General features: G+C 50.4%; 1 protein-coding gene across 1 annotated transcript in view; it reads left to right on the top strand.

Moving 5' to 3' along the window:
* Positions 1–22,271, top strand: part of XXYLT1 (xyloside xylosyltransferase 1) — a 172,937-nt gene extending 150,666 nt beyond the window's left edge. The window contains exon 4 of the mRNA XM_058730910.1: positions 19,055–22,271. Coding sequence (XP_058586893.1) covers positions 19,055–19,451 — 397 coding nt within the window. The 3' untranslated portion in view covers positions 19,452–22,271. The remainder of the gene's footprint in view (positions 1–19,054) is intronic.
* Positions 22,272–24,070: the final 1,799 nt, after the last annotated feature.

Below are 24,070 nucleotides of genomic sequence, written 5' to 3'. Positions count from 1 at the left end.
GAAGGGTTTTGCTAAATGGTTCTTTCCCAGTCAGACTGGTTAGTGCAACTTCTGAAAGCACCTAGCTTTCCTCTCTTGAGCTGCTGGCCTGCCGTGGGAATCGTACTCACTGAAGGGCATGCACAGGGCTCGGGGCTGGCTGCCCCCTGCAGGCTCTTGCTCCACTGTGGTTCGTCCCTTGTGTGAGCAGCTGCCCTTGCTCATGCACAGACATCCAGATTAACAAAGTCGCCTGAGGAATTGCCCAACAACCCCTTCCCCAGCATCATGCACACAAACACTCAGAACTAGATGTGGAGACCCTTGGCCCAAGAGACAGGATTTCGGGCCCTCCCACCCCCTCCCCCATCATGCAGGCACGGGTTATGCGCCAGACCCAGGACCAGGCACAGAAGGAGAGGAAGAACAGAACTCTCATCATCCGTCACCTGCCATGAGCGACAGTGTTCCTAAGTTACTTCATGGACTTCTCTAGCAATCTGTCTCTCCTGAGGCACCCCGTTCCCTACGACCACAGGAAGAGAACTGAAGCAGAAGGAAGGGAAAGTACATTGGTGAACGCCTGTGACTCCAGGGACCGCCAGGCACTGCATGACTCCGTGTGCTCCTCACGGCAGTCTTTGGGGCTGTGTTGACTGGTTCCAGTGGAGCTGGACTACTTTTGACTGACTCAGAAGTCCTCGCTCTTCCCTCTGCCTTCTCACCACCCAAAATGCGTCCAACGGACCGTGGCATCAGCATTGCCTGAGAGCTCTCCAGAAGCGCAGGGTCCCACTCCCGCATCTGCTGAATCCCAGACGTGAGTTGGGTGTGCACAAGAAAGTTCGAGAAGCACTGCCACCCGTGGCACAGTTCCTGTATGAGAGAAGTCCGAGGGGAAGTGGAAAAGAGTGGGGTGGCTGAGAAAACCTTCCTTAGAGGCAGGCTTGAGCTGAGCGACACAGGAGCGTCATGGAGGAGAAGCAGCATATTCTAGCCAGAATGGCATCAGCAGACAGACACCTTCCCTGTCTGGATAGAGAGGGGCCCCTGATGATGCAGCCTCGAGGTTCCTGCCCGTGTAGAAAAGCAGACCGCACGAAGATGGGGAGAGTGGACACCTGCACAGGCCTCAGGTCCCCGCACACCCAGAGACGGGCTGCGGGAGACGCAGTCAACTCAGAGTGTGCTCAGTGAGACATTTGCTTCTGGGATGCCCTTCTGAGGAGGAGGGCATGGAGCTTGCAGAGCTCGGTTTGGTGAGTTTCCCAAGATCCCATGAGGGGTCTGGCTCTGCAGGAGGTGTGGGGGTTGAGCCAGGTAGTCATTTCCTGTGTCAGCAACCCTGCGAGTTTGTGTCTAAACAGAGTGAGTGGCAAGGAGACCTGGTTGGGCCACTCTGGGCCTGTGTACATGTGGGCAGGTGTCTGTTAGTCTCGGGCAAGAGGTGGTGAGGGAGGAGGCCTTGACAGGACGGGAGTGCGGAGGACGCCGGCCTGCCTAGGGACATGGATGTGGGTTTAAGCAGAGTGCTGACAGGCTGGCAGAGCCGGCTGGTGACACAGCTGTCATGCGGCCTGGACTGGCTCTCCTGGGCTGGTTCATTTCTTTTCTTCTGAACTTCCTTCCTAGGGTGTGTCCACACTGAAGTTTCTTCTTGCTTTTTCTTAGGCTGGGACCAAGTTGGAAAACTGTAGCCTCCCCATTAAGCCAGCCCTGCAGGTTCCATGTGAAGCAAAGAGTGGAGCAACTCAGCCCCTCTCTGCTGGTTCCGGGATTTGGGGGATGGGTGCCTCTTCGAGGTGTGGGTGGGTGACGATAAGTGCCTAAGTAGTTTGGATGTGGTTCGGGTCAGGACACAGCTTCCTCCGTCAGTGGTCTGGCACTGCTGTGGGGACAAAGGCAGAAGAGAGGGTGGTTGGGAACCCTCAAGGAGGAGAGGCTACCCCTTGACCAGAGAATATTCTAGAAGAAGTATGGCTCCAGGAGTAGTGTCTGACACAACTGCTGTTCTTTTCAGAGGCTCCTAATTACTTTCCTCAGGTAGTGGCTCGGACTAGCATCTAATTTGAATGCCAACTTTTGTCTGGTTTTTACAAATTCCGCTCCTCACGTTCATACAAATCCAGGTTGGCTGCTCTGGTTAAGCCCAGGCCCCAGTTACTCAGAGAAAGCTGAGAAGTCACAGAAGTCCAGGCGGCCCCAGGCATGCCTGCATGGACACCTGAAGAGAGTGCTAAATATGTAGGCTGGTTGTTCTGATTCTTTAATGCCTTTATAAAGAGCACTGCAGACACTGCAGAGATTCTGGCGAACTGTCTGGAAGGCATAGAAAAGAGACTTAAGCAGAAGTGGCCAAAGGAGGGGCTAAGGGGATCACTTTCAGTTTGAAGCAGGGGAGAAATTCTCCCTAGGAAATAAGCGTGATGCAGCAGGGGCAGAGAAGGGCTCACCTGCCCCGGGGTGACGGCGAGGTTGGCCGTTGTCTAGAAGGAGCAAGAGAAAGGCACATTTGCTCCAAGCCATCTAGAAAGAAGTGTGGCTTGTGACAGAGCCACACTGGCCAGCATCTCACAGCTGTCCCCTTCCCCATCCTCCCAGCCTGTCTTCCGTTTGGAGAAATGCACCAGGGCGAGAGTGAGCTCCATGGTGCTGGTGCTGGGGTGGTTATGGGTGGCATGATGTCAGGAACCAGAGCCACAGCCTCTCTGAGCTGGGAAGGTCTCTCCGTTGTACAGGTGGGAGACGGGAAGTGACTGGCCAGTGTCACCATGCAAAAGTCCGTGATGATGATTAAAGTAGCTATTGCCATTCATGTCACACCCAGAGTGCTCAGGACAGAAACCCAGGCACGGGACTCCCTGCCCTCCTCCATCTCTTGTATCGGTCAGTCCTCCGGTGCAGCCACACACCCGGCACTGCCGAACGTCTCCTGAATCCTCCCCATCCTTGACACCACCACCTTTCTCCCCTGGGGCCCTGCAGCCGCTCCCACTTCTTGGTTGCCTCCTCCCAGCTACCCCCACCCCAGCCAGCAACCATCCTCATACACAGACTGCCTTGCTTCAACCCCCTTGTTCCCCTCGGCATCAAGGTCCGTCTCCCTGACTTTCCTCACGGGCCCCTCCTGGTCTGGCCCCTGCCCTGCACCCCCAACCCCCGCCCCTCTCACCCCCAACAATGCCGGTGTCCTTTCACTACCACCTCTGTCTTCACCTGCCTGCCTCTTCACTTCAAGTCTGTGCTTAGATGCCGGGTTCTCCAGAGAACCTTCTTGAACCCCCCAAGACTGGGTAAGGAGTCTCTCTTTTGGGCTCTGTGTTCTTGTGCCATTTCTGGTCCCCTGGAGTCATCATTGCCTATTGGCTGGTGTGCATCTTGCTTCCCCAGCCCCTCCCTGATTGAGCTCATGAGGGTAGGAGTCAGTTTCTTTCCTACTTGGTGCTGTCTCCCAGGGCCTACAGCCGTATCTAGCACTGGTAGGTGTTCAGTAAGTACTTCTTGAGTTAATAAATGTGCCACGCTCTCCCCTGGCACTCTGCATACGTTAACTTGTTAAAGCCTCAACCAATGGGCCCTAGAAAAGATCTCATTCTCTCAGTTTTACAGATGGCCACAGTCGGAGAGTTTAACCGGTTGTAGGCCCCACCTCTAGGAAGGGGCAGTGCTGGGATTGGAGCCCAGGCCTCACTCCCCTGCGCTCACCCGCTGGGCCCTTGCCTGGAATTGCATAGACTGCAGGCCTGTGATCTTGACTGAAACCTCTGGCATGCTGAGAGACCAGGGGGCCCTCAGTTCTAGCAACTGAGGCATGGGGAGCAGCTGAGCCTCTAAGCCACCTTTGAGGCGTTGCTTGTTTTCTGAATCAGACAGTTCTAGATAAATCCCTGGTACTTTTGCTCCGTGATCCAGCCCAGCACGATTGTGATCTAAGCTGGCCTGTCAGGAGGACAAATTGTTGTGTAGGTTTCCTTCTTTTTTTCCCCTTCTTTAAAAAAAAAAAGTGAAGGCAATGCAGTGGAGTGCCATGCAACGAGGCTTCAGGGCACGAGGTGCCACTAGCTGTGCGCGGGCACTGGGCAGGCTGGGAGCAAGCTGGATGTTTGGGTGGGCTGGAGGCCAGGCATGTTTTGCTCAGGTGTGCTCTGTTTATACAGATGACCTCCAATACACTGCCCTTGGGTGAGGAGAGGCTTAAAAAGTCAAGAACAGGGGCACCTGGGTGGCTCAGTCGATTGAGCAGCCAACTTCAGCTCAGGTCATGATCTCGCGGCCCGTGAGTTTGAGCCCCGCGTCGGGCTCTGTGCTGACAGCTCAGAGTCTGGAGCCTGTTTCAGATTCTGTGACTCCCTCTCTCTGACCCTTCCCTGTTCATGCTCTGTCTCTCTCTGTCTCAAAAATAAATAAACGTTAAAAAAAAAAAATTTAAAAAAGTCAAGAACAGTCTTTGTGCATCATGAGCATCATGGGGTCGTAGGGGGTCCAAGTGGCACAGAAGGCAGAGGGTGATGGGGTGCCACCTCAGGGCTCCCTGGGCTAGAGAACACGGCTAGCCCAGCCAGCTGTCTGTGTGCCTCTTTCACAAGCCCCGTGCTCCCAGCGGCTGCATCGTCACCATGGCCAAGGGTGAGTCTCTGAGCAAGAACTAAATGTTGAGCCAGCCTCAAGCAGAGGTCAGAATGTACCCAAGGATCAGAGTGGTCTTGCACATTAGTCCCGGACTCTGCCAGGCTGTCAGCATACCCAGATTATGGGGCTTTGTTGACACATAGAAATGGCTTTTAGAAACAAAAGCAGGTAACTGAAAAAAAAATCCACTTGTACTCACACACTGGTGCTACATTTAAAGAAAGATTAATTATTGGAGTTTGGTGATCATTCTGGGCATAGAACTATAGGCTTTCAGAATGGAAAAGGATCCGAGGGCTAATTAATCAATTTGACAGATGAAGTGGGGCACCTGGGTAGCTCAGTTCTTTGAGCATCTGACTTCCGCTCAGGTCGTGATCTCACAGTTTGGTTTGTGAGTTCGAGCCCCACATTGGGCTTGCTGCTGTCAGTGCAGAGCCCACTTTGGATGCTCTCTCCCCCTCTCTCTGCGCTTCCCTTATTCATGCTCTCTCTCTCAACGATAAATAAAACATTAAAAAAAAAAAAAAGCAGATGCAGGAACCGCAGCCTTGGGAGGGGAAGTGACTTGCCCAAGGTCACACTACTGGTTGTTGGCCCCTTGCCTGCCACAGACAAGGTGGGGAAAGCTGGTGTGTGTTCACCGCAGAGAACCACATTGCTTCTCACTGAGTGTGATGTGTGTCCATGGCTTCCATCATCCCGTGTGTTGTCCCATAAAATCCTTCTAGCAACCCTGTTTCTATACAGGAAGCCTGGAGCACAGAGAGCTTTAGTACCTTTTCCGGGCTAGTAAGCAGAGGACCAGGATTTCACCCTGGACTGTGTGCTCCCAAAACCTACATTCTTAACCCCATGGTGTACCTACAGGTACCATTTTCAAGGCAGTGGAAAACTACTGTATACCTGTTTCCCTGCCCTGCCTCCCCCTCCACTCCAGACTGATTGCTAATCCCTGGGATAGAAGGTGGTGGCAGAACTGGGCCCTCCCTCCTGGCACAGTAAACATGCTGCATCCAGGAAACATTTCCCTAGCGGTTCCTCACCCTCCCTGCGCCCTCCCCCTGTGGTAAAGTGAGAAGGTACAGAAAAGTATTAGCATAAAGTTTGTATAAAATCTGTAAGAGGCAATCTGTGTACCTGTTTTATGGCCGTTACAGGATAAAGTGATATCATTGCTACTCTCGTGGTTTTCTTCTCTTTATAAAAATAACAAAATTACCATTTTTTTTCCTTCTGGGTATGATCCTTGGGCCAGCAGCCTCAGCATTACCTGGGAGCTTATCAGAAATGCAGCCTCTGAATGAGACTCTGCATTTTAACAAGATCCCTGGTGAGTCCCTCACACAATGAGGCTGCGAAGGGCTCTTACCCTCTGTATCCTTGTTCTCTGCTTGACAAGTGGGAGGTCCCCAATGTTTGTCAATTGCCAACCAGCCAAGCATCGTTTTTACCTTTGACCAAGACCCGTGTCACAAATGTATGGGACAGCAAACAGGGGCAGGCCAAGGTAGAGCTGGCTTAAATGAGATGGAAAGGCACACAGATTTTTTCTGGCTTGAGAAGTAACACATTTTGCTGCAGTTCAGTTGCCTTTGTGCCTGGGTCAGCGATGCCTACGTAGTCTCCCCAACGTCCAGCTCCTGGGTTGGAACGCCCCCCTCTGCGAGGGTGAAGGGCGCTGAGCTGGATTGATTGAGCTTAACTGCGGACACAAGGTTAAATTCTACACATGCTGCTCTCTGTTTTCCTTACTACATTCTGCCTGCATTCTGCTCACTGTCCTGGAAAGCACCCCAGCATGTGTCCTGGGCACTTCTCTCCTGTGTTCCTAGTGCCGTGGGCCTGCTGGGGGCAATGAGCCGATTCTGAAGATAACTCTCTGGCTTTGTCTTCATCCTGATGAAAGTCCCTCCCTCTGCCTCAGCTCAGAGGAAGGGCAGGATTGTGGAACTAAGCTGGGGCCTGACCACCCATGCCAGGCCAACTGCTCGTGGGTCCTCAGCAGCCCAGCCTGCTGGCTGCAGACCCTACAGATTCTTGGTTAGGTCTTGGGGCTTCCCGCAGATTTGAGCTTCATCCTAGCAGTGATGTACAGGACCTTATATTTGGAGGCCTGGGGTCTCCAGGGCCAGTACCAGGAAGGGCACTGTCCAGAGGGCTGTGGGCAACTTTGGGTCAGGCTACCATCTGGGTCCCTTCATTGATAGTCTTTGTCACACTGGCACCTCATCACAGATACATATTCCTGGGCTGCTGGGGCCAGCATTTCTTTCTTTTTTTTTTTTTTTTAATATGAAATTTATTGTCAAATTGGTTTCCATACGACACCCAGTGCTCATTCCAACAGGTGCCCTCTTCAATGCCCATCACCCACCCTCCCCTGCCTCCCACCCCCCATCAGCCCTCAGTTTGTTCTCAGTTTTTAAGAGTCTCTTATGTTTTGGCTCTTTCCCTCTCTAACCTTTCTTTCTTTCTTTCTTTCTTTCTTTTTTCCTTCCCCTCCTCCATGGTCTTCTGTTAAGTTTCTCAGGATCCACATAAGAGTGAAAACATGGTATCTGTCTTTCTCTCTATGACTTATTTCACTTAGCATCACACTCTCCAGTTCCATCCACGTTGCTACAAAAGGCCATATTTCATTCTTTCTCATTGCCATGTAGTATTCCATTGTGTATATAAACCACAATTTCTTTATCCATTCATCAGTTGATGGACATTTAGGCTGTTTCCATAATTTGGCTACTGTTGAAAGTGCTGCTAAAAACATTGGGGTACAGGTGCCCCTATGTATCAACACTCCTGTATCCCTTGGGTAAATTCCTAGCAGTGCTATTGCTGGTTCATAGGGTAGATGTATTTTTAATTTTTTGAGGAACCTCCACACTGTTTTCTAGAGCAGCTGCACCAGTTTGCATTCCCACCAACAGTGCAAGAGGGTTCCTATTTCTCCATGTCCTCGCCAGCATCTATAGTCTCCTGATTTGATCATTTTAGCCACTCTGACTGGTGTGAGGTGGTATTTGAGTGTGGTTTTGATTTGTATTTCCCTGATGAGGAGCGACGTTGAGCATCTTCTCATGTGCCTGTTGGCCATCTGGAGGTCTGCTTTAGAGAAGTGTCTATTCATGTTTTCTGCCTATTTCTTCACTGGATTATTTGTTTTTCGGGTGTGGAGTTTGGTGAGCTCTTTATAGATTTTGGATACTAGCCCTTTGTCCCATATGTCATTTGCAGATATATTTTCCCATTCCGTTGGTTGCCTTTTACTTTTGTTGATTGTTTCCTTTGCAGTGCAGAAGCTTTTCATCTTCATGAAGTCCCAGTAGTTCATTTTTGCTCATAATTCCCTTGCCTTTGGGGATGTGTCAAGTAAGAAATTGTTGCAGCTGAGGTCAGAGAGGTTTTTTCCTGCTTTCTCCTCTAGGATTTTGATGGTCTCCTGTCTCACATTCAGGTCCTTTATCCATTCTGAGTTTATTTTTGTGAATGGTGTGAGAAAGTGGTCTAGTTTCATTCTTCTGCATGTTGCTGTCCAGTTCTCCCAGCACCATTTGTTAAAGAGACTGTCTTTTTTCCATTGGATATTCTTTCCTGCTTTGTCAAAGATGAGTTGGCCATACGTTTGTGGGTCTAATTCTGGGGTTTCTATTCTATTCCATTGGTCTATGTGTCTGTTTTTGTGCCAATACCATGCTGTCTTGATGATTACAGCTTTGTAGTAGAGGCTAAAGTCTGGGATTTTGATGCCTCCTGCTTTGGTCTTCTTCTTCAAAATTACTTTGGCTATTCGGGGCCTTTTGTGCTTGTTCTAGCTTCAAGAAGAATGCTGGTGCAATTTTGATTGGGATTGCATTGAATGTGTATATAGCTTTGGGTAGTATTGACATTTTGACAATATTTATTCTTCCAACCCATGAGCACGGAATGTTTTTCCATTTCTTTATATCTTCTTCAATTTCCTTCATAAGCTTTCTATAGTTTTCAGCATACAGATCTTTTACATCTTTGGTTAGATTTATTCCTAGGTATTTTATGCTTCTTGGTGCAATTGTGAATGGGATCAGCTTCTTTATTTGTCTTTCTGTTGCTTCATTATTAGTGTATAAGAATGCAACTGATTTCTGTACATTGATTTTGTATCCTGCGACTTTGCTGAATTCATGTATCAGTTCTAGCAGACTTTTGGTGGAGTCTATCGGATTTTCCATGTATAATATCACTTTCTCTGTCCTCCCCTTGAGAGAAATACAAGGGTTCAGAACAAGTCTTCTCCAAATGTGCCACTTTGGTATGTAGACTGTTTTGAGCTGAAGGCAATTGAGACCCTGCAGGCTCAAGAGAAACTTTTGCTCCTCTCTTAACTACCTAGAAGAATCTAAATTGGGAGTCTTTCCCAGAATAAGAGTTATTACTGGACATAAATTTTATCTGAATGATCCATCTGTATGGCAGGGCAAACATCTAATTACCAAACATCTGCTCTTTTTATTGCCCTATGAATTGCCCTCCTCCCCTTTGAAGCCCCAGGCCCCTATCCCATTCCTTAGTTCAGGATGGCATCTATACCTCATTTAACCTTTCTGTCTTTGAGCCTCTCAAGCATGTAGAGTTCCCGTTTGTACAAAATTAATGTTGATTTTCTCCTGTTAATCTGTTTCATGTCGCTTTAATTCTCCTACCAGCTGGAAGAACCTTTGAAGGACAGAGGAAAATTTTTTTCTGCCCAACTGAGACCTTTTCTGCCCAACTGAGGTAGAAAAATTTTTTTCTACCTCCAGTGAAGACCCCTGTGGCTGTAGCTCACAGGGCCTGGGGCACACTCTCCCCCAGCTGCCTTTCTGAACCATTGTCCCTCCATCTTCACTCACCATTCTCCTCTTTTAAATTTCTGCCATCTGATTTCCTTTGTTCACTCATTCTTTTTTTTTTTTTTTTAATTTTTTTTTTCAACGTTTTTTATTTATTTTGGGGACAGAGAGAGACAGAGCATGAACGGGGGAGGGGCCGAGAGAGAGGGAGACACAGAATCGGAAGCAGGCTCCAGGCCCCGAGCCGTCAGCCCAGAGCCCGACGCGGGGCTCGAACTCACGGACCGCGAGATCGTGACCTGGCTGAAGTCGGACGCTCGACCGACCGCGCCACCCAGGCGCCCCTGTTCACTCATTCTTTAATCTGTCCATTCATCCATTTGAAACTTAACAGTTCTCAAGGGCCTGCTAGGAACCAAATACCCACACCAGGCCCTAAAGTCATAAAGAAGAATAACACATTCTGGTGGTCAATCCCAGGGTTCCTGACTCTACTTCTACCTTCCATACAGGCAAATCCCTTATCCAGCTTTTATTGGTTCCTCATTGCCCTCGTAAACCATTTCTCTCTCTCAAACCCTTATTTGTACCCAAGGCCCTCTGTCTCCATAGGTGACTTCACCTCCTACCTTCCCAAGATTTAGAGTTCGCCATGACTGAGCTTTCTCAGTATCCCCAATTCCTGACTCAAAACCTGCACCTTCTCATTTATGTCCCTTCTCTAGTCTCAGATGTATCCGGGGTTTTCCCACTTCTTGGTAAACTCTTCTGCCTGGCTCCTATGACCATAAGTAAATGTTTCATATCTCCCCACCATATTTTGCTCATCTATAACATGGAGATCATACTACTTACCTCATTTGTGTGTTATAGACATTAAATGAATCAATGCATTTGAGGACTTAAAATAGGAACTGACACACAGTAAGTACTCCCTATTAGCCATCATCATGATGATCATTCCTCAAAGTACCCGCACTGCCACTCCCCCTACATTTCTTCCCTCTTTAGTCTGGCATACACATTCCTTTCCCTCGGCGTATAGACTCCCATCCTGTCCACATTCTCCCCAGTGCTAAGTGTCCAGCTCCTTGGTGTGTATCACTCACCTCTGTCAAAGTCTGTTGCCTCCTATAGCATTTCCAAGTTCTCATCCTCTGCAGCTTTTAATACTGCCATATTCTCATATGCAGTGAGAATGACCCCAGTAATGGGGGCAGTTTAGGGTGGGAAGGGAGCCAGGAGGATCCAGGGAAACTAATGATCTAGAGAATAAGGAGAGGTGGGCCCCCAGAAATTCCCAAGGAGCCGGCGAGTTGGTTCTGTGGGGGTACGCGCAGGATGATGCAGTCAGAGGGGACCTATCCCAGCTTCCCATTGTCACTGGAGCAGAGTGCCTTCTGGTGGCGAGGTTCACGGAGGGAGAACTGAGTAGGTAGCTCAGGTGGGGTTTGAAGAACCATGACACCCAAGGTGAGGCCATCATCATGACCAATGAGATTATTGAGGGTGCCCCTAAGGATGGAGCAAGTGGAAGAGGGTTTGGATGGTGGGCATGGCGACGAGCGAGGGGGCAAGGAGGATTCAGGCTGTGATGGATAGGGGACAACTGCTCTGGAAGTGGGGGGTGGGGTGGGGAGGCAGTGTGCATTGCTCCCAGGAGGCCTGGGAGGAGGCGGCATGATTGGTTTCTGCTTGGGGAGGGTGGGGGCTGAGATTCTTAGTACTGTTTGAGGTGTCATTCTGTCCAGATCAGTGAATGAGAAGCAGAGAATGGGCAGTTGATGTCAGCAAAAGGGTTTGGAGGGCGGCATCTAGGGAGAGAAGGCCTGGAGACCCACTGGATTGGTTAGGGATGGGGGGGAGGGGGAGGAGGAGCAAGTTTGGGGACAGTCAGACTAGGTCACAGGGCTGGGGACGGGAGGTTGGAATGAGCACAGAGAGCCCACAGGCCCAGCTGGAGGTCTGCATGGCTCCTCGGGGATTCCCACAGCAGATGGATGGCCCACAGCCTGAGTCGGTACGGGCTGCTCAGGCCATCAGTGTGGGGCACAGGTAGCTGGGCTACTCCAAGGTTCTACATTTCTCCTGGCTCCTCCTCTTCCATCCCCAAAATGTTGGAACTCCCCAGAATTCTGTCATGCTTGCTTCACACTCTGTGCTTGTGACCTGTATCCAGCCCCAGGTCCAGCTGGCATCTGTTCAAGACTGAATGGGTCATCCCCTTTTATCCTCTTAGCCTTGCCCTGGCTGTTAGTGTCCATCATGCATGAAATAGCCCAGGCATGAAGCCCCTCCGAGCTCCATCTGCCTGCTTGAACCCTCCAGTGCCCCTTCCTCCATTGTCTGTCCCTTGTCCCTCCCCAGCCTCCCCTCCCCACCCCCCCATGCAGCCATCCAGGGCCTAAACCAGTTCTGGCACATCGTGCTCTGGAGCTATTTGTCAGAGAGAGTGACCATGACTTCCCCAGCCCACCCACCTGTGTTCACAGCTCTGGGGCAGCAGGTGTGGGAAGAAGCCCACGTGGCCGGGATGTTGAGGCAGGCTGGGCCTGGGCAGTGGTGGGTGGGCCCTTGCGTGCTCCTTGACTGTATGAGAGGAGAGACTGGCCCTTCAGAGAAGGGCATCCCACCCTCCTGTGGGCATGGGGGAGTGGGCAGCCTGGGGCTCTGGCTCTGCCCTGCCATGGGAGGCCTCGGGCTGACCAGCAGCCCTTTCAGAGGTCTCCGGGGGGAAGGAGGACTGTGGGCATTTGGAGGGCCACCTTGTGGCAGGTTAGAGGCCTTCCTGGCAGGGATGTCTGCCCTCCATGATTCCACTGCTGCATCCTGCAGTGAAGACTGGTCATAACTGGTGCAGCTTTGGGCATGAGACAGTGTTAGTCACCTTTATTCTAGACTTCATGAAGCAGGAAGCCATATCACAACAGAAGCCTCTAGATGGTTTCTAGCTGGCGAGGTGGACGAGGGTTGATCTCTAAGGATCGTCACACCGTGAGAGGAGCCTGGGCAGGGTGGGGTGTCTGCCCTTGTGTGGCAGTCAGGGCCACTTCTCAGGGGCATGGTGCTGGGCATGGTTTGTGCACACATTTGCTCCTAGAGTCCCATTTATAGCCCTGTGGGTCTCACCCCCCACCATCTCCATGCCCTTGCTGAGCAAACCAAAGCCCTGAGAGGCCCAGGGGCCTGCACAGCTTGCCCTTACCCCGGCCTCCTGATTCCAGATGCAGACCCCTTCATCTCACTTCATTTCATGACTGCAGTATTGGTGTATTCACATCAGGGTCTCATCTCCTTGATAGACCACTGGTTTCTTCCTTGCAAGAATGATCTACTGGCCATTGTATCAGGGTCCGTTAGGTGCTCCGTTAATGATCGCTGATTGATTATTCTCTCAACTCAGCGTGTTGTCTGGTGTTCCTGCACGGCTCCCTAAAACTAGGAGACATTGTGGACTTTCGGGCATCTCTCTGCTGGCCAACTGGTGTTACATAAGCTCTTACCCACCCCCCACCACCATACCCACACCCACATTTCTGAATCGCTCTGCTTTTCCCTACAACCTGTGTGTTCAGCTGCAGACATCTACCTCCTCCCTACCTCTCTCACCCTTCTGGACAGACGTGACCCAGCCTGTCATGATGGCCTGTCTCGGCTCACTGGGAGTAGCGGGAGTCAGGGAATTTGCTGAGGGCTTCTCCAGACTGCACAGGCGCCCTCCTCGTCCGGACGGTGAGAACACAGCTGAAGATAAGATGCACTGTTTTCCTTCATCTTCACTGTTGGGGAGTGTATGCCCCCTTCCCCAGTTTATATGCCAAAGTCCTAATTCCCAGTGCCTCAGACTGCGACCTTGTTTGGAAATAGGGTCGTCACAGATGTAATTAAGATGAGGTTACACTGGAGTGGGTAGGCCCCTAACCCAGTATGACTAGTATCTTAAAAAGGGGGAGATTTGGACACAGACACACAAACAGCAAGAATGCTATGTCAAGATGAAGGCAGATATTGGGGCAATGCTTCTAAAGGAAGCCAGAGATTGCCAACACATCACCAGAAGCCTGGGGAGAGGCGTGGAACAGGGTCTTGCTCAACCCTCAGAGGGAACCAGCCCTACTGACATGTGGATCTCGGATTTCCAGCTTCCAGAACTGGAGAGGATCGGCTGATGTTGTTGAGGCCACCTGGTCTGTGGCACTTTGCTAGGGCAGCCCTAGCAGACCGCAGCAGAGAGCTCAGCCATCTTGTAATTAAAACTGACGAGCCTGTCGTTCAGGTCATAACAGAGTCCTCCCTCTAGAAAATTTGGCTCATGTTATAGCTACCCCAGTGCGCTGTTGTGACCTCCTCCCCCAGCGAAAGGCTCCAGAATGGCATCCGGAACACACAGGTGCTGGGGAGGTATGCTTACCAGATAGGAACCCCTGTCGCCCTCCCCTTGTCCCCCAGACCATCCTCTGCTCATCTCACTCCCGTGAACCCTCATTCTCTCAGAGTGGGGCAGACACTGCAGAAATGCCAGGAGTTTGCAGAGGAGGCTGCATTCATGCCTCTGGTGCAGGGAGAGGCAAGTGGAAGGCCCCAGTGCCACTGCCTTCTGGAGGAGGGCCCCCAGCAAACCCCTACCATGTGGCTCTCCTGCCGGGCAGTCTGCTTCCGACACTCCTGGCTCTGCCCAGGTGCCGCCTGCCTCAACCCCTGCCCTGTCTTCCTCTCTCAGTTCTGGGCATATTGTGGTTGGAAACCCAGTTGCTGGCCCACAAACAGGGCTGGTCTTTGAAAGCAAACATATGTTTCTTGTGAGGTCTGCAAACAAGGGCGAACACATGCCTCCCAGCCTGCTGCCCCAAGCAAGGCCCGTCAGTCATTTAGGTGCCCAGCTCCCCTTCCAGGTGCAGGCGTGTTGAGCTTGGAAGAGATAGTCCCTGCCAGGTGGGAAAGCGTGAACTCTGCGCTTCTTGAAAGGCTGGCACTAAGTGGCACCGCCCCACCTGCCCCAGGGCTCATTTAGGGCTGGGAAGGAGCGGTTGCCTTTTCTGAGCAGAGGCATTTGTGGAAAAGGAAAATGATTAGCCTGGGATCGTGGGGTTGCCTTTTCAGCGGTGTGACTATGGACAGCGTCATTTCTGAGTTTCAGCATCCTCCTTTGTAAAAAAGGAACACGAGCTAAGAGTCTTTATGTGTCTTCAGGTTCGGGTAGGCTGGTGGTTCCCGGAGGGGTCCCTCTTGTCTCGGTCCTACCGCTAAAAGTCCGTGTGACTTTGGGAACATTTCTGTACAGCAAAGCTAGAGACCTAACTTGCTAGCAAGGGATCCTGATAAGGGTCAGCTATACTCCTGGTAGTAAGGAATGCCCCAGGAAAATGGCCATTTAAAGCTTCATGGTGGGGGTGCCTGAGTGGCTCAGTAGGTTAAGCATCCGACTCTTGATTTTGACTCAGATCACTATCTCTCGCTTTATGAGTTTGAGCCCCACACTAGGTTCCGCACTGTTCTGCCTGCTTGGGATTCTCTCTCTCTCTCTCTCTCTCTCTCTCTCTCTCTCTCTCTCTCTCTCCTCTCTCTCTCTCTCTCTCTCTCTCTCTCTCTCTCTCTCTCTCTCTGAAGAGTCTGTGCCCATCTCCCAGGACTTCAGCCCAAGGCAGGACTGAGAGACATTGTCCTTGCTCTGAAATCATCCCCACATCACCCAGAATTGTCACCTCACAGGACCTGGGGTGGATGGAACCCTGGTCTATCACTGAACATTGCTTTTCACTCTTGGCTTTTCCTCTCAGAGGACTGGAAAACAGGGCCCCTTCCAAGTCAAACAAAAGCTAATTGGTCCTGGTACACAAGCATGGGCATAAAGGGAGTAGTGTTTCCTGATTCCAGCCTTCACTGATTAGACGGCATCCAGACAGTATGCTTCCTCTGGGAAGGGGCCCAGCCTTGCTTGCTCATTAGTGACTTTGCCCTTGACTCTGATGAACACTCAAGGGGTGAGCCACAGTGAGGAGAGGTGCCATAGACATTGTTGTCCTCACAAATCTCAGAAAATGGAGCCTTCCTTACCTGAGAACCTAGAGCTTGAACTCAGCCTGAGTCAGCAGGGTCTTCTAGAACCTTCCTAGGGAGCTCTATGCAGACTGTCCAGGCTCTTTGTGTGTTCCCATCCTTGCTTCTCCTGTCTTGAAAGTGAAAGTGGAAAGCTCTGACCCTTAGCTAAGAAAGACCAGCCCAGGAGAAAATCATGGAGAGATAGGCAGGGCAAGAGAGTCTGTGATTTGGGATGGTGGGAGGAGAAAGGGTTATTTGTGACAATGAATGTGTTTCTTTCGCAGGGAATGTGAACTTTAGGTTCTCCGGCCAGGCTCTCTTATTGAGAGACTTGCTGGAGTGACTTTGTCAGTGATCAACAGGGAAGGACTTGAGAGAGGAAATGACTTTGTTTTCAAAATGATTTCAAATACTTCTTTCCATCAATATGGGTTTTCTTCATTAAAACTAGTTTACTCATTTTTAATAATGTTTTTTATGATTGTTAGTTAGGACATACTCACTAGAAAAAATTTAGGAAATTCATTGCCCATAACTGGAAGAATATGCTTGAAGGTTCTTAATTGTCATTTCCCCAACAAGGCTTGTTGACTTCTAGAAAGACTCAGTATTTACAATGGGCCATCTGCACAGGGGTTTGTTTTGCAGTTTGAAGCCGTCCCTGAAGGGAAAGAAATCTTATCCCCTCTAATGTGGGTCTCCAGGTGACAGTGGAGGATGGGAACAAGCCTCCATAGAGGCCCAAGTCCAGATGACGAGTCAGGGCAACATGGCTGGACTATGGGCTCAGAACTTAATCTGAGAAACTTCTGGAAGCTCCAGGACTTGGAACCAGATACCTACATTCATACAGAGGTTTCCTGCAGCCTCAGCACATACCACTGGCAGTACGCCTTGAACATATGCGGCCAGCCCCAGGCCCTGTGAGGAAGGCGAGGGTCTGAGGCACTCTCTGACCCCCCTCAGAGAGGCTCTCGGGGCTGACCTCCGGTCAGTGAAGCACCAGCAACCTCTGCATCACCTGTTGGCCTGGTCCCCAGAGTCTGTGGCCTTGGGTATGTCAGCCAAATTCAGAAATGAGATTGAGCTCCAAATGCTGCTCCTGGAAACTCGAGCCTGTGGAATCTGAGGCAAAAGTGAAAGGGGCCTTAGGGATGAGAGGCCTCATATTCGAGTCGGGCCTGCCCCCGATGCCCTGAGAGCCTCTCTCCCCTCGCTGTTGGAATGCAGGCAGTAATGTCCCTGTGTCCCTAGGAGCCGAGGTGGGGAGTGTAAGAGGGCTCTGCCATCATCATGGTGCTGTGTGGCAGGTGAGGAATTGGCAATCCCACCCCGTTAGGCCGTTTCACACGGGGCCAGAGCCCCTCACGTAAGCTTCGTTTGGTAGAAGCTTAGCTGGCTCGCTCCTGGACCTGAAGTTAACCATTTGGAAGAAATATGGTAAAATGGACAAAGTTGTTAGACTGCATTCCACTGCCCCCACAATCCCATCACTGTAGGCTTTTGTGGCTAGAAGGGCTGCAGCATCTCCCTTTGCTCTAGAAGCTTATTTTTGCCAAGGTTGTTATCATCAAGCAGGCGCCAGACCTCTGTTCCACTCATAGTCCAATTATGGCAAAATTCAAACAATAGACCTGTTATTCCACTTTTAAGAATGTCCAAGGGGAGCACTTTCCCCTCACCAGGATCAAACTCTCGGTGCCCTTTGTGATACGCGAGACCTCAAGGAAGGGCTCTCCATTCCCAGACATGCAGAAATGTGTGGGAACTGGAAAATGGATCGCTGCAGCCACCGTGGGCCGGGACCCTGGTTTTCTTTCCACTGCGCCGTCCGCTTCACCACACAGATCCTGCCCTGTGAGTGGTCGGGGGAGTGACCTCTGGCAGGCCCGGGGGTGGTATTTCCAGGCTGGGGGCAGACTTGGTTTTCCCTGACGCGTTCCCCATCCTGAGGACTCTGAGGGGAAGGAGTGGGGCTAGTAAGAATGGGGGGGATGTAGTCTGATGTGGAATGCTCCCCTGCCCCTTGCCCATGACACAGGGCCTGCTGTCTCTCTTCCTTCCTGCCAGCCGTGGGCTCCACTGCTGACTGTGCAGCTGGGGACATGGAGCCTGGGCCCTCTCCGCCTCCCCCTTCTGCCCACCCCTGCAGCGTGCACGGGAACTTGCACAGGCACTTCAGGGGGTTGGAGAACAGAGTGGCCAGCACTCTAACCCTGTCACCCACAAGGAGGTGTCTGGATCTGTCTTCCCTTCTCCAAATGGAAGCATTTGGATAGAGGACCTAGAAGGGTCCCTCTGGCTCTAACACCCCATGAACTGTAGGCCTAGATCAGATTTCTAAACCCGCCTTGAGAAAAATGGACACTGAGGTGATGTTCTCTCTAAAATAGCCATAATTCTACCTGGCCATTCTGTAGCCACTTTTCATCCTAAGCCATACACTTGTGCCCAGAGCTGTTTCAAGCCTCCAACCCCTGTCCACCCTTTCAGAAGTGCTAGGCTTGGGGCCTCAATAAATGAGGCTTGTTCTAAAGCAGAAAATGATTTCGTTTCAGCCTGCAGTTAGCTTCCTACCTCTTCACCAGATTCAGAAGCACTCCTCCCCACTTCTCTCCTCTCCTTTTCAAGATCACAGTCAAAGACAAGGGGTTAGAAGGTTCTACCTGGGGCGCCTGGGTGGCTCAGTTGGTTAAGGGTCTGGCTCTTGATTTTGGCTCAGGTCACAATCTCTCAGTTTTGGGAGTTCAAGCCCCACATTAGACTCCATGCTGACAGTGCAGAGCCTGCTTGGCATCCTCCCTTCTCTCTCTGTCTCTGTCTCTCTCTCTCTCTACTCCTTCCCTCATGGGGAGAGACATTCATGTTGTCTCTGTTTGTCTCTCTCTAAAAATAAATAAACTTAAAAAAAAAAAAAGAAAGGAAAGGAAGGAAGGGAAGAAAGGAAGGAAAGAAAAGAAAGAAAGAAAGAAAGAAAGAAAGAAAGAAAGAAAGAAAGAAAGAAAGAAAGAGAGAGAGAGAGAGAGAGAGAAAGAAAGAAAGAAAGAAAGAAAGAAAGAAAGAAAGAAAGAAAGAAAGAAAGAAAGAAAGAAAGAAAGAAAAAGAAAGCAAGCTAGCTCTATCTGGATCGTTTCTGTCTTAAGAAGTGGACTTCAGAGACAGATGCCTGGGTTTATTTAGTCCCTGGTTCTGCAGCAGCTTACTAGCTGTGTGACTTTGGGCAAACCATAGACCTCTCTGTGCATCAGTTTCCTCAGCTGTGAAGTACCATACCATCCCACAGAGCACCTATGGTGGGGAGTAAATAAGCTGATTTCATGCAGTGCCTGCTGCTTGCTAAGTCCTATACAAATGCTCGTGATGACGTCATCCTGGAGTAGCAGAGGCTGATGGGAAGACCACGAGGCTTGCAGTAAGGAGAGTGCACCGCACGATGCTGATTCTGAACCTCAGACTTGCCCAGTTTTCGTAGCTGTGAAACTGGAGTGAAAATGGCCTCTCCCTCCAGGCTGGTTGTGAAGCCCCAGGAAAATAGGGCCGGCAGACTGTTTCACCCACCCAAACCGGGTTAAATCTGCTCTCTTTCCCCTTCCCAGGCACACGTTCTGGCAGTTCCGCCATGAGAACCCCAAGACCCGGGTTGGGAGCCCGCCCCCCGAGGGGCTCCCCGGCTTCAACAGCGGAGTGATGCTGCTGAACCTGGAGGCCATGCGCCAGTCCCCCCTCTACGGCCGCCTGCTGGAACCCTCGCAGGTGCAGCAGCTGGCTGACAAGTACCACTTCCGCGGCCACCTTGGGGACCAGGACTTCTTCACCATGATCGGCATGGAGCACCCCGAGCTCTTCCACGTGCTGGACTGCACCTGGAACCGGCAGCTTTGCACCTGGTGGAGGGACCACGGCTACAGTGACGTCTTTGAAGCCTACTTCCGGTGTGAGGGCCACGTCAAGATCTACCATGGGAACTGCAACACCCCTATCCCGGAGGCCTAGGCACATTCTCGTCCGCCATGCCATCGGATCTCTGGATCTCCTGGAAGCAAAGGGGCGCCTCTGTTACAGGCCCCAGGGTGGCGTCTGACCCTCCGTGGGGATGTCCTTTGCGATGACAGCTGCAGCTGTCCCACCCCACAGGTTGTTGTCCTGAGGCCACACGGTGAGGCCTGGCCTACACATTGCTGGTGCTTGGGCCTTTTCTCTCCAGGGGACCAGGCATCGTGGAGGGCAAACACATAGACATCTTCCGTTGGGCTAGGAAGCGGGCATTTAAAGAGAAGAAAGAAAATGGCGCTCAGTGCCCTTAGCCTCCAAAGAATGGAAATGCCTGGCCTTTTTTAGACCAAATATAAATTTATTTTACATTAACAAGCTTCCATTTTTCAGGAAATAACAAAACAGTACTGCTGTAGATCCCAGGGAGCTCTGAACGAGTGAGCCAGGGTTTTAACAGCTAGCCCAGAGTTTAAGCATCCAAATCAACATCAGCCTTCCACATGTGCACCCTGGGAGGCTGTGTGCTTGTTCCTGCGATGCCCACATTACCTCGTATAGGTTTAAAGGTCACCACCTCTGCGGGGAGAGAGCCTTTATGACCAGCAGTGGCCCACATGAGGAAACTGGGCTCATTATTTCAGCCTCCACAGCTTTTCTCTCCCAACTACATCACAGAACCTCGTTATCCCTTATTCATCCAAGCCGGCTTCAGGTGACCAGACTGTGCTCAGAAATCAGATCCGCCATCAAAGAACAGAGCTTGGCCACCCCCAAGGACACGCAGTAGAGTTGTCTGGACAGGAAAGACTCATTCCAAAGAGGAGCCCAGCAGTGTATGTGCATAAACATGTGGCCCGGAAGGGGTGCCGCTCATAGGCTGATAAGCATTCAGTCTCTGTTTAAAAAAATCATCCTGTGACTTTCTTATTGTATCATATCAGATCCTGTACCTTAGAAAAAATTAGGCTCTTCTCTGAATGAGTTCCCTTGTAAGATGCAGACATGAAGCCCCTGGTGGTCCATTTTGTCTACTCTAGCAGAGGTCCTCGGGATGGGGGAACTGCTGTTAGATTTTCATCTCCTTTTATTTCAATTTCATTTACTTTTTTATTTCTTTTCACCATGAGTGAGAACAGCTAATAAATCATTTGAGAACACAATGATTATGCTGTTTGTTCTCTGATCACAGCTTACTGCTACCTGAAGCTTCCGAATCAAGAGTGTAATCAGTGTCATTCAGAGCCGCCCGCCCTTCCCCCCCCCCCCCCCCCCCCCCTGCCCAAGTCCACATGATTAAGCTAAGCGTGCTCACTGCGGACTGCAGACCACGGACCACAGGGGAGCGTGTCTGAGGCGGGAGCAGGGAGGGTAACAGTGCTGTACCACTCCAGAACCATTGCATTCTGGGTATAGGCGGGCCCGTCTGCTCCCGGGAGCAAAGGCAGTCCCTTCCCTTCTCACCTTTCCTAGCCCAGACTGCCCGGTTACATCATCCCCTGACGAAGTGGAGCGTGTCCCTCTCCTGACTCTGCTCTGACAGAACTGGTCTGTTCTCTTAGGTACTCGACTTCCTATTTATAGCTACCAGTTATTGAATGCCTGCTGTGTGCATCGTATTGGGGGATTTATGTATGCTCTTGATAATACTCATGAAAACCTCATGAAGGCAATTCAAATTCTAAAATTTATTGTAAGAAAATAGCAAGAGATGTGGACAGAGAGTCATTATTTATCACACTGAGTTTTTTTAATAGAGAACAACCGGGAGCAACTTCCAGTGTTGACTAGGGGAGTGGATAAATAATGTATGCTATATCCAAGGAATAAAATAATGTGGGCATTAAAATCATATCTTTAAAGAATATCTAATGCCTTGGGAAATGCTTACAATGTACTGTTAAGAATGCAAAATATAAGATTATATGTACAGTGTGATCCTCATTTTAAAATTGTAAGATTACATATGTGTGTGTATGTGTACATGTAAAAAGAGAACCTGTTCTGCTATATTTAATTAAAACCCATATGTTTCAAACACCACATTAAAAAAAATTATTTCAATGGGAAAAAGATAAAATGCTAAAGAATTTTAGACTCAGAATAACAAAGGTATTTTTCCTCCATCAATTTCAATAATTCACATGTTTCTGTAGCCATGAGAGTCTTCTGTTATTGCAAAGAAAAAGTAAACTGGTTGATCAGAATGGGCAAAGGCCAAACCAAATCTCCTCATTTACTTTTGAGCTCACCTACTCCGGAGCTCCCCCTTCCTCTGTCACCAGTGGCCTTGGTGAACAGCAAAATAACACCCAGCGGGAAGTCCAGCCAGCCCAGCAGGGCCAACGGGCGTTCCTGTGCTGTACGATGAGCCACTTTTGGACAGATCTTGGAGGGCCGGTTCATCACTGGAATCCTGTTATCATCATTGCAGTACAAACATAACCAATTGTGCTGTGGTTAATTTGTGTGATGAAAACTTTCACTGCAGAGCATATGTATGCCTATAGGAAGGAGTAAAACAGAAGACTGAAAAGAACATTTCTGGGAACTAGGAAGGATTAAGGTGCTTTCTATCTTCATCTTTATTTATTTCTGTATTTCTGAATGTTAATTACTTTTGTAATAAACAATAAATTCTATTAAATTGTGGCCGCTGCCACAGGTAATTACAGGTAAGTGTCGCCCTGGCTATTCTACTCCTGGTTGGCCCTGGTTACCATTGACCGTAAGAAAACATAATCTCGGCTAAGTAGGCTCTGGGTTTTCAACTTTCCCTATGGATGCCCTAGTTCTCTAAATAAAAGTGACCTAATAATAGCATCTCCAGCCTCTGCTTTCATTTCTGATTCTATTATCTTTTGGCCTTTGGAAAGCTCGTGGGCTTGTGGAAGAGATTTATTCTTCCATGTGTGTCAAAGCCTCGCTACAGCATCCCCTTCAATAGCATCTCATCAACCCAAAGAGCAGCGTGCTGGGTCAGTGGGCCCCCAGCCAGAGTGCACCAGGAGTTTGCGGGCTAAGGGAGCAAGTTAGCTGTGCCGCAGCCCCTGCTTTGACTAAAGGCCAAACCCTTGCTCATTCTAAGACTTCCTGGCTCATGTCCACATGCAGGGCCCAGAGGTTTGGCTGAAGGTGGAGTTTGGCAGGGCAAGCAGAAATTTCCAAGCAGGCAGGGTGATATGGTAGGGAGAGCCTCACACCTAAGGCAGAGGCCTGGCTTTGAATCCATGTTGTGTTCTCACCACCTGGGCAGTCTTGGACATCCAAGTTCACCTCTTTCCCCACTTTGAGACACTGGTAACAAGAGCTCCCTCAAGGTAGTGTTGTAGGAGGAAAGTTGATGGTAAGGTCTTGGCAAGTAGATAAATAATACGTAGACGCAAGGGGATTCTTACCACTTAAAATATCCTTTTAAAATAACAAATGACAGCCATTTGGGGCACGTTAAATGTGTTGGTGGCACTTCCCTCAGCCCAGTGGATGACCAGACTCTTGTTTGTAGGCGGTCTGATATTTTTGTTGGCCATACCACTCTGGAGAGGCCCGTGTCCAGGAAGTCAGGGGTCCTTGGATAAACTCTTCCCAACTGGGCTACAAGGGGCTACGGGATTGGACTAGATCTCCAAGCAGCCTCCCTGCCCCCAACACACATTTGTATGCATCTGTCTCTGTCCACACGTGCATGTGGCAGGGAGTCTAAATCAAACACAAGACCTCCAGATCTCATCATTTGTCAACTTGGAATTTATGACCATTCAAAGAGAGACTCACTCTCAAGGTATAGTTAGTGCAACTTACCCCGGAGTCTGAACAGGCAAAGTGAGGGATGCAGACAAACTATGGGAGGTATTTAAATCCAGAGAAACTCATTGCCATCCACGAGCCCCATGCCTCTGCCTACAGCCCCCTGGTAGCAATGGCAGCTGAAGCCTTGTCTTAGCTTTTGTCTTATTTGTCTCCCAAAGAGCCTCCCAGACAGAGCCACTTTGTAGATGGTCCCATGCCCCCACAGGCCTCACCCTGGGCAGTACTGAGTCTGGAGCCCCCAGCCGGGAGGCCTGGTGGAGCTGCCACTCCCTGAGGTACTTGCAAAGGCCAAAAAACCTTCTGGAGTGAAGGCTTCTTTAAGTGGGGCTGGCTGTGCTCCCAGAGTGTCTCCAGGTGTACCCCCAGTCTGTTGGAAATGTGTCCGCCCCCTACAGACAGTCAGCAACCTCACCGAGTGCCATGCATTCTTAGCTGGAAGGGCCTTTGCACGCCTTCCCTGACAGGTAGGATTTGCTACAATTGTCCCCTCTCCTGGCCCCACGCCCTGAGCAGGACCACAGGAGCAGGGAGCCGGGGCTGTTTCTGGGCCTGTGCGGAGCCAGTGGCCTCACCTCCCTGACAGGGCCTTGCAGACAGCAGAGACCTGGGTGTCTGTGGAAGAAGCAAGATGCTCCCACTCCTTCCTCCTGTTTCACTCTGGGCAGCTTCCAGAACATGCAGAGAAGCCCCAGTCTCAGCTTGAGAGTCTCCACCAGTTTCTGTACTGACTTGTGAGTCCCTCGAGGGCAGGGACTGTGCCATCACCTCTGCCTGTCCCCCAGCACCCATTGAGGTGGGGCATACAGGTCCCC

Source organism: Neofelis nebulosa, chromosome 5, assembly GCF_028018385.1.
Source record: "Neofelis nebulosa isolate mNeoNeb1 chromosome 5, mNeoNeb1.pri, whole genome shotgun sequence".
Taxonomy (NCBI): domain Eukaryota; kingdom Metazoa; phylum Chordata; class Mammalia; order Carnivora; family Felidae; genus Neofelis; species Neofelis nebulosa.
Note: the sequence above shows the minus strand (reverse complement) of the source record. Positions and strands in the feature narration are given on the sequence as shown.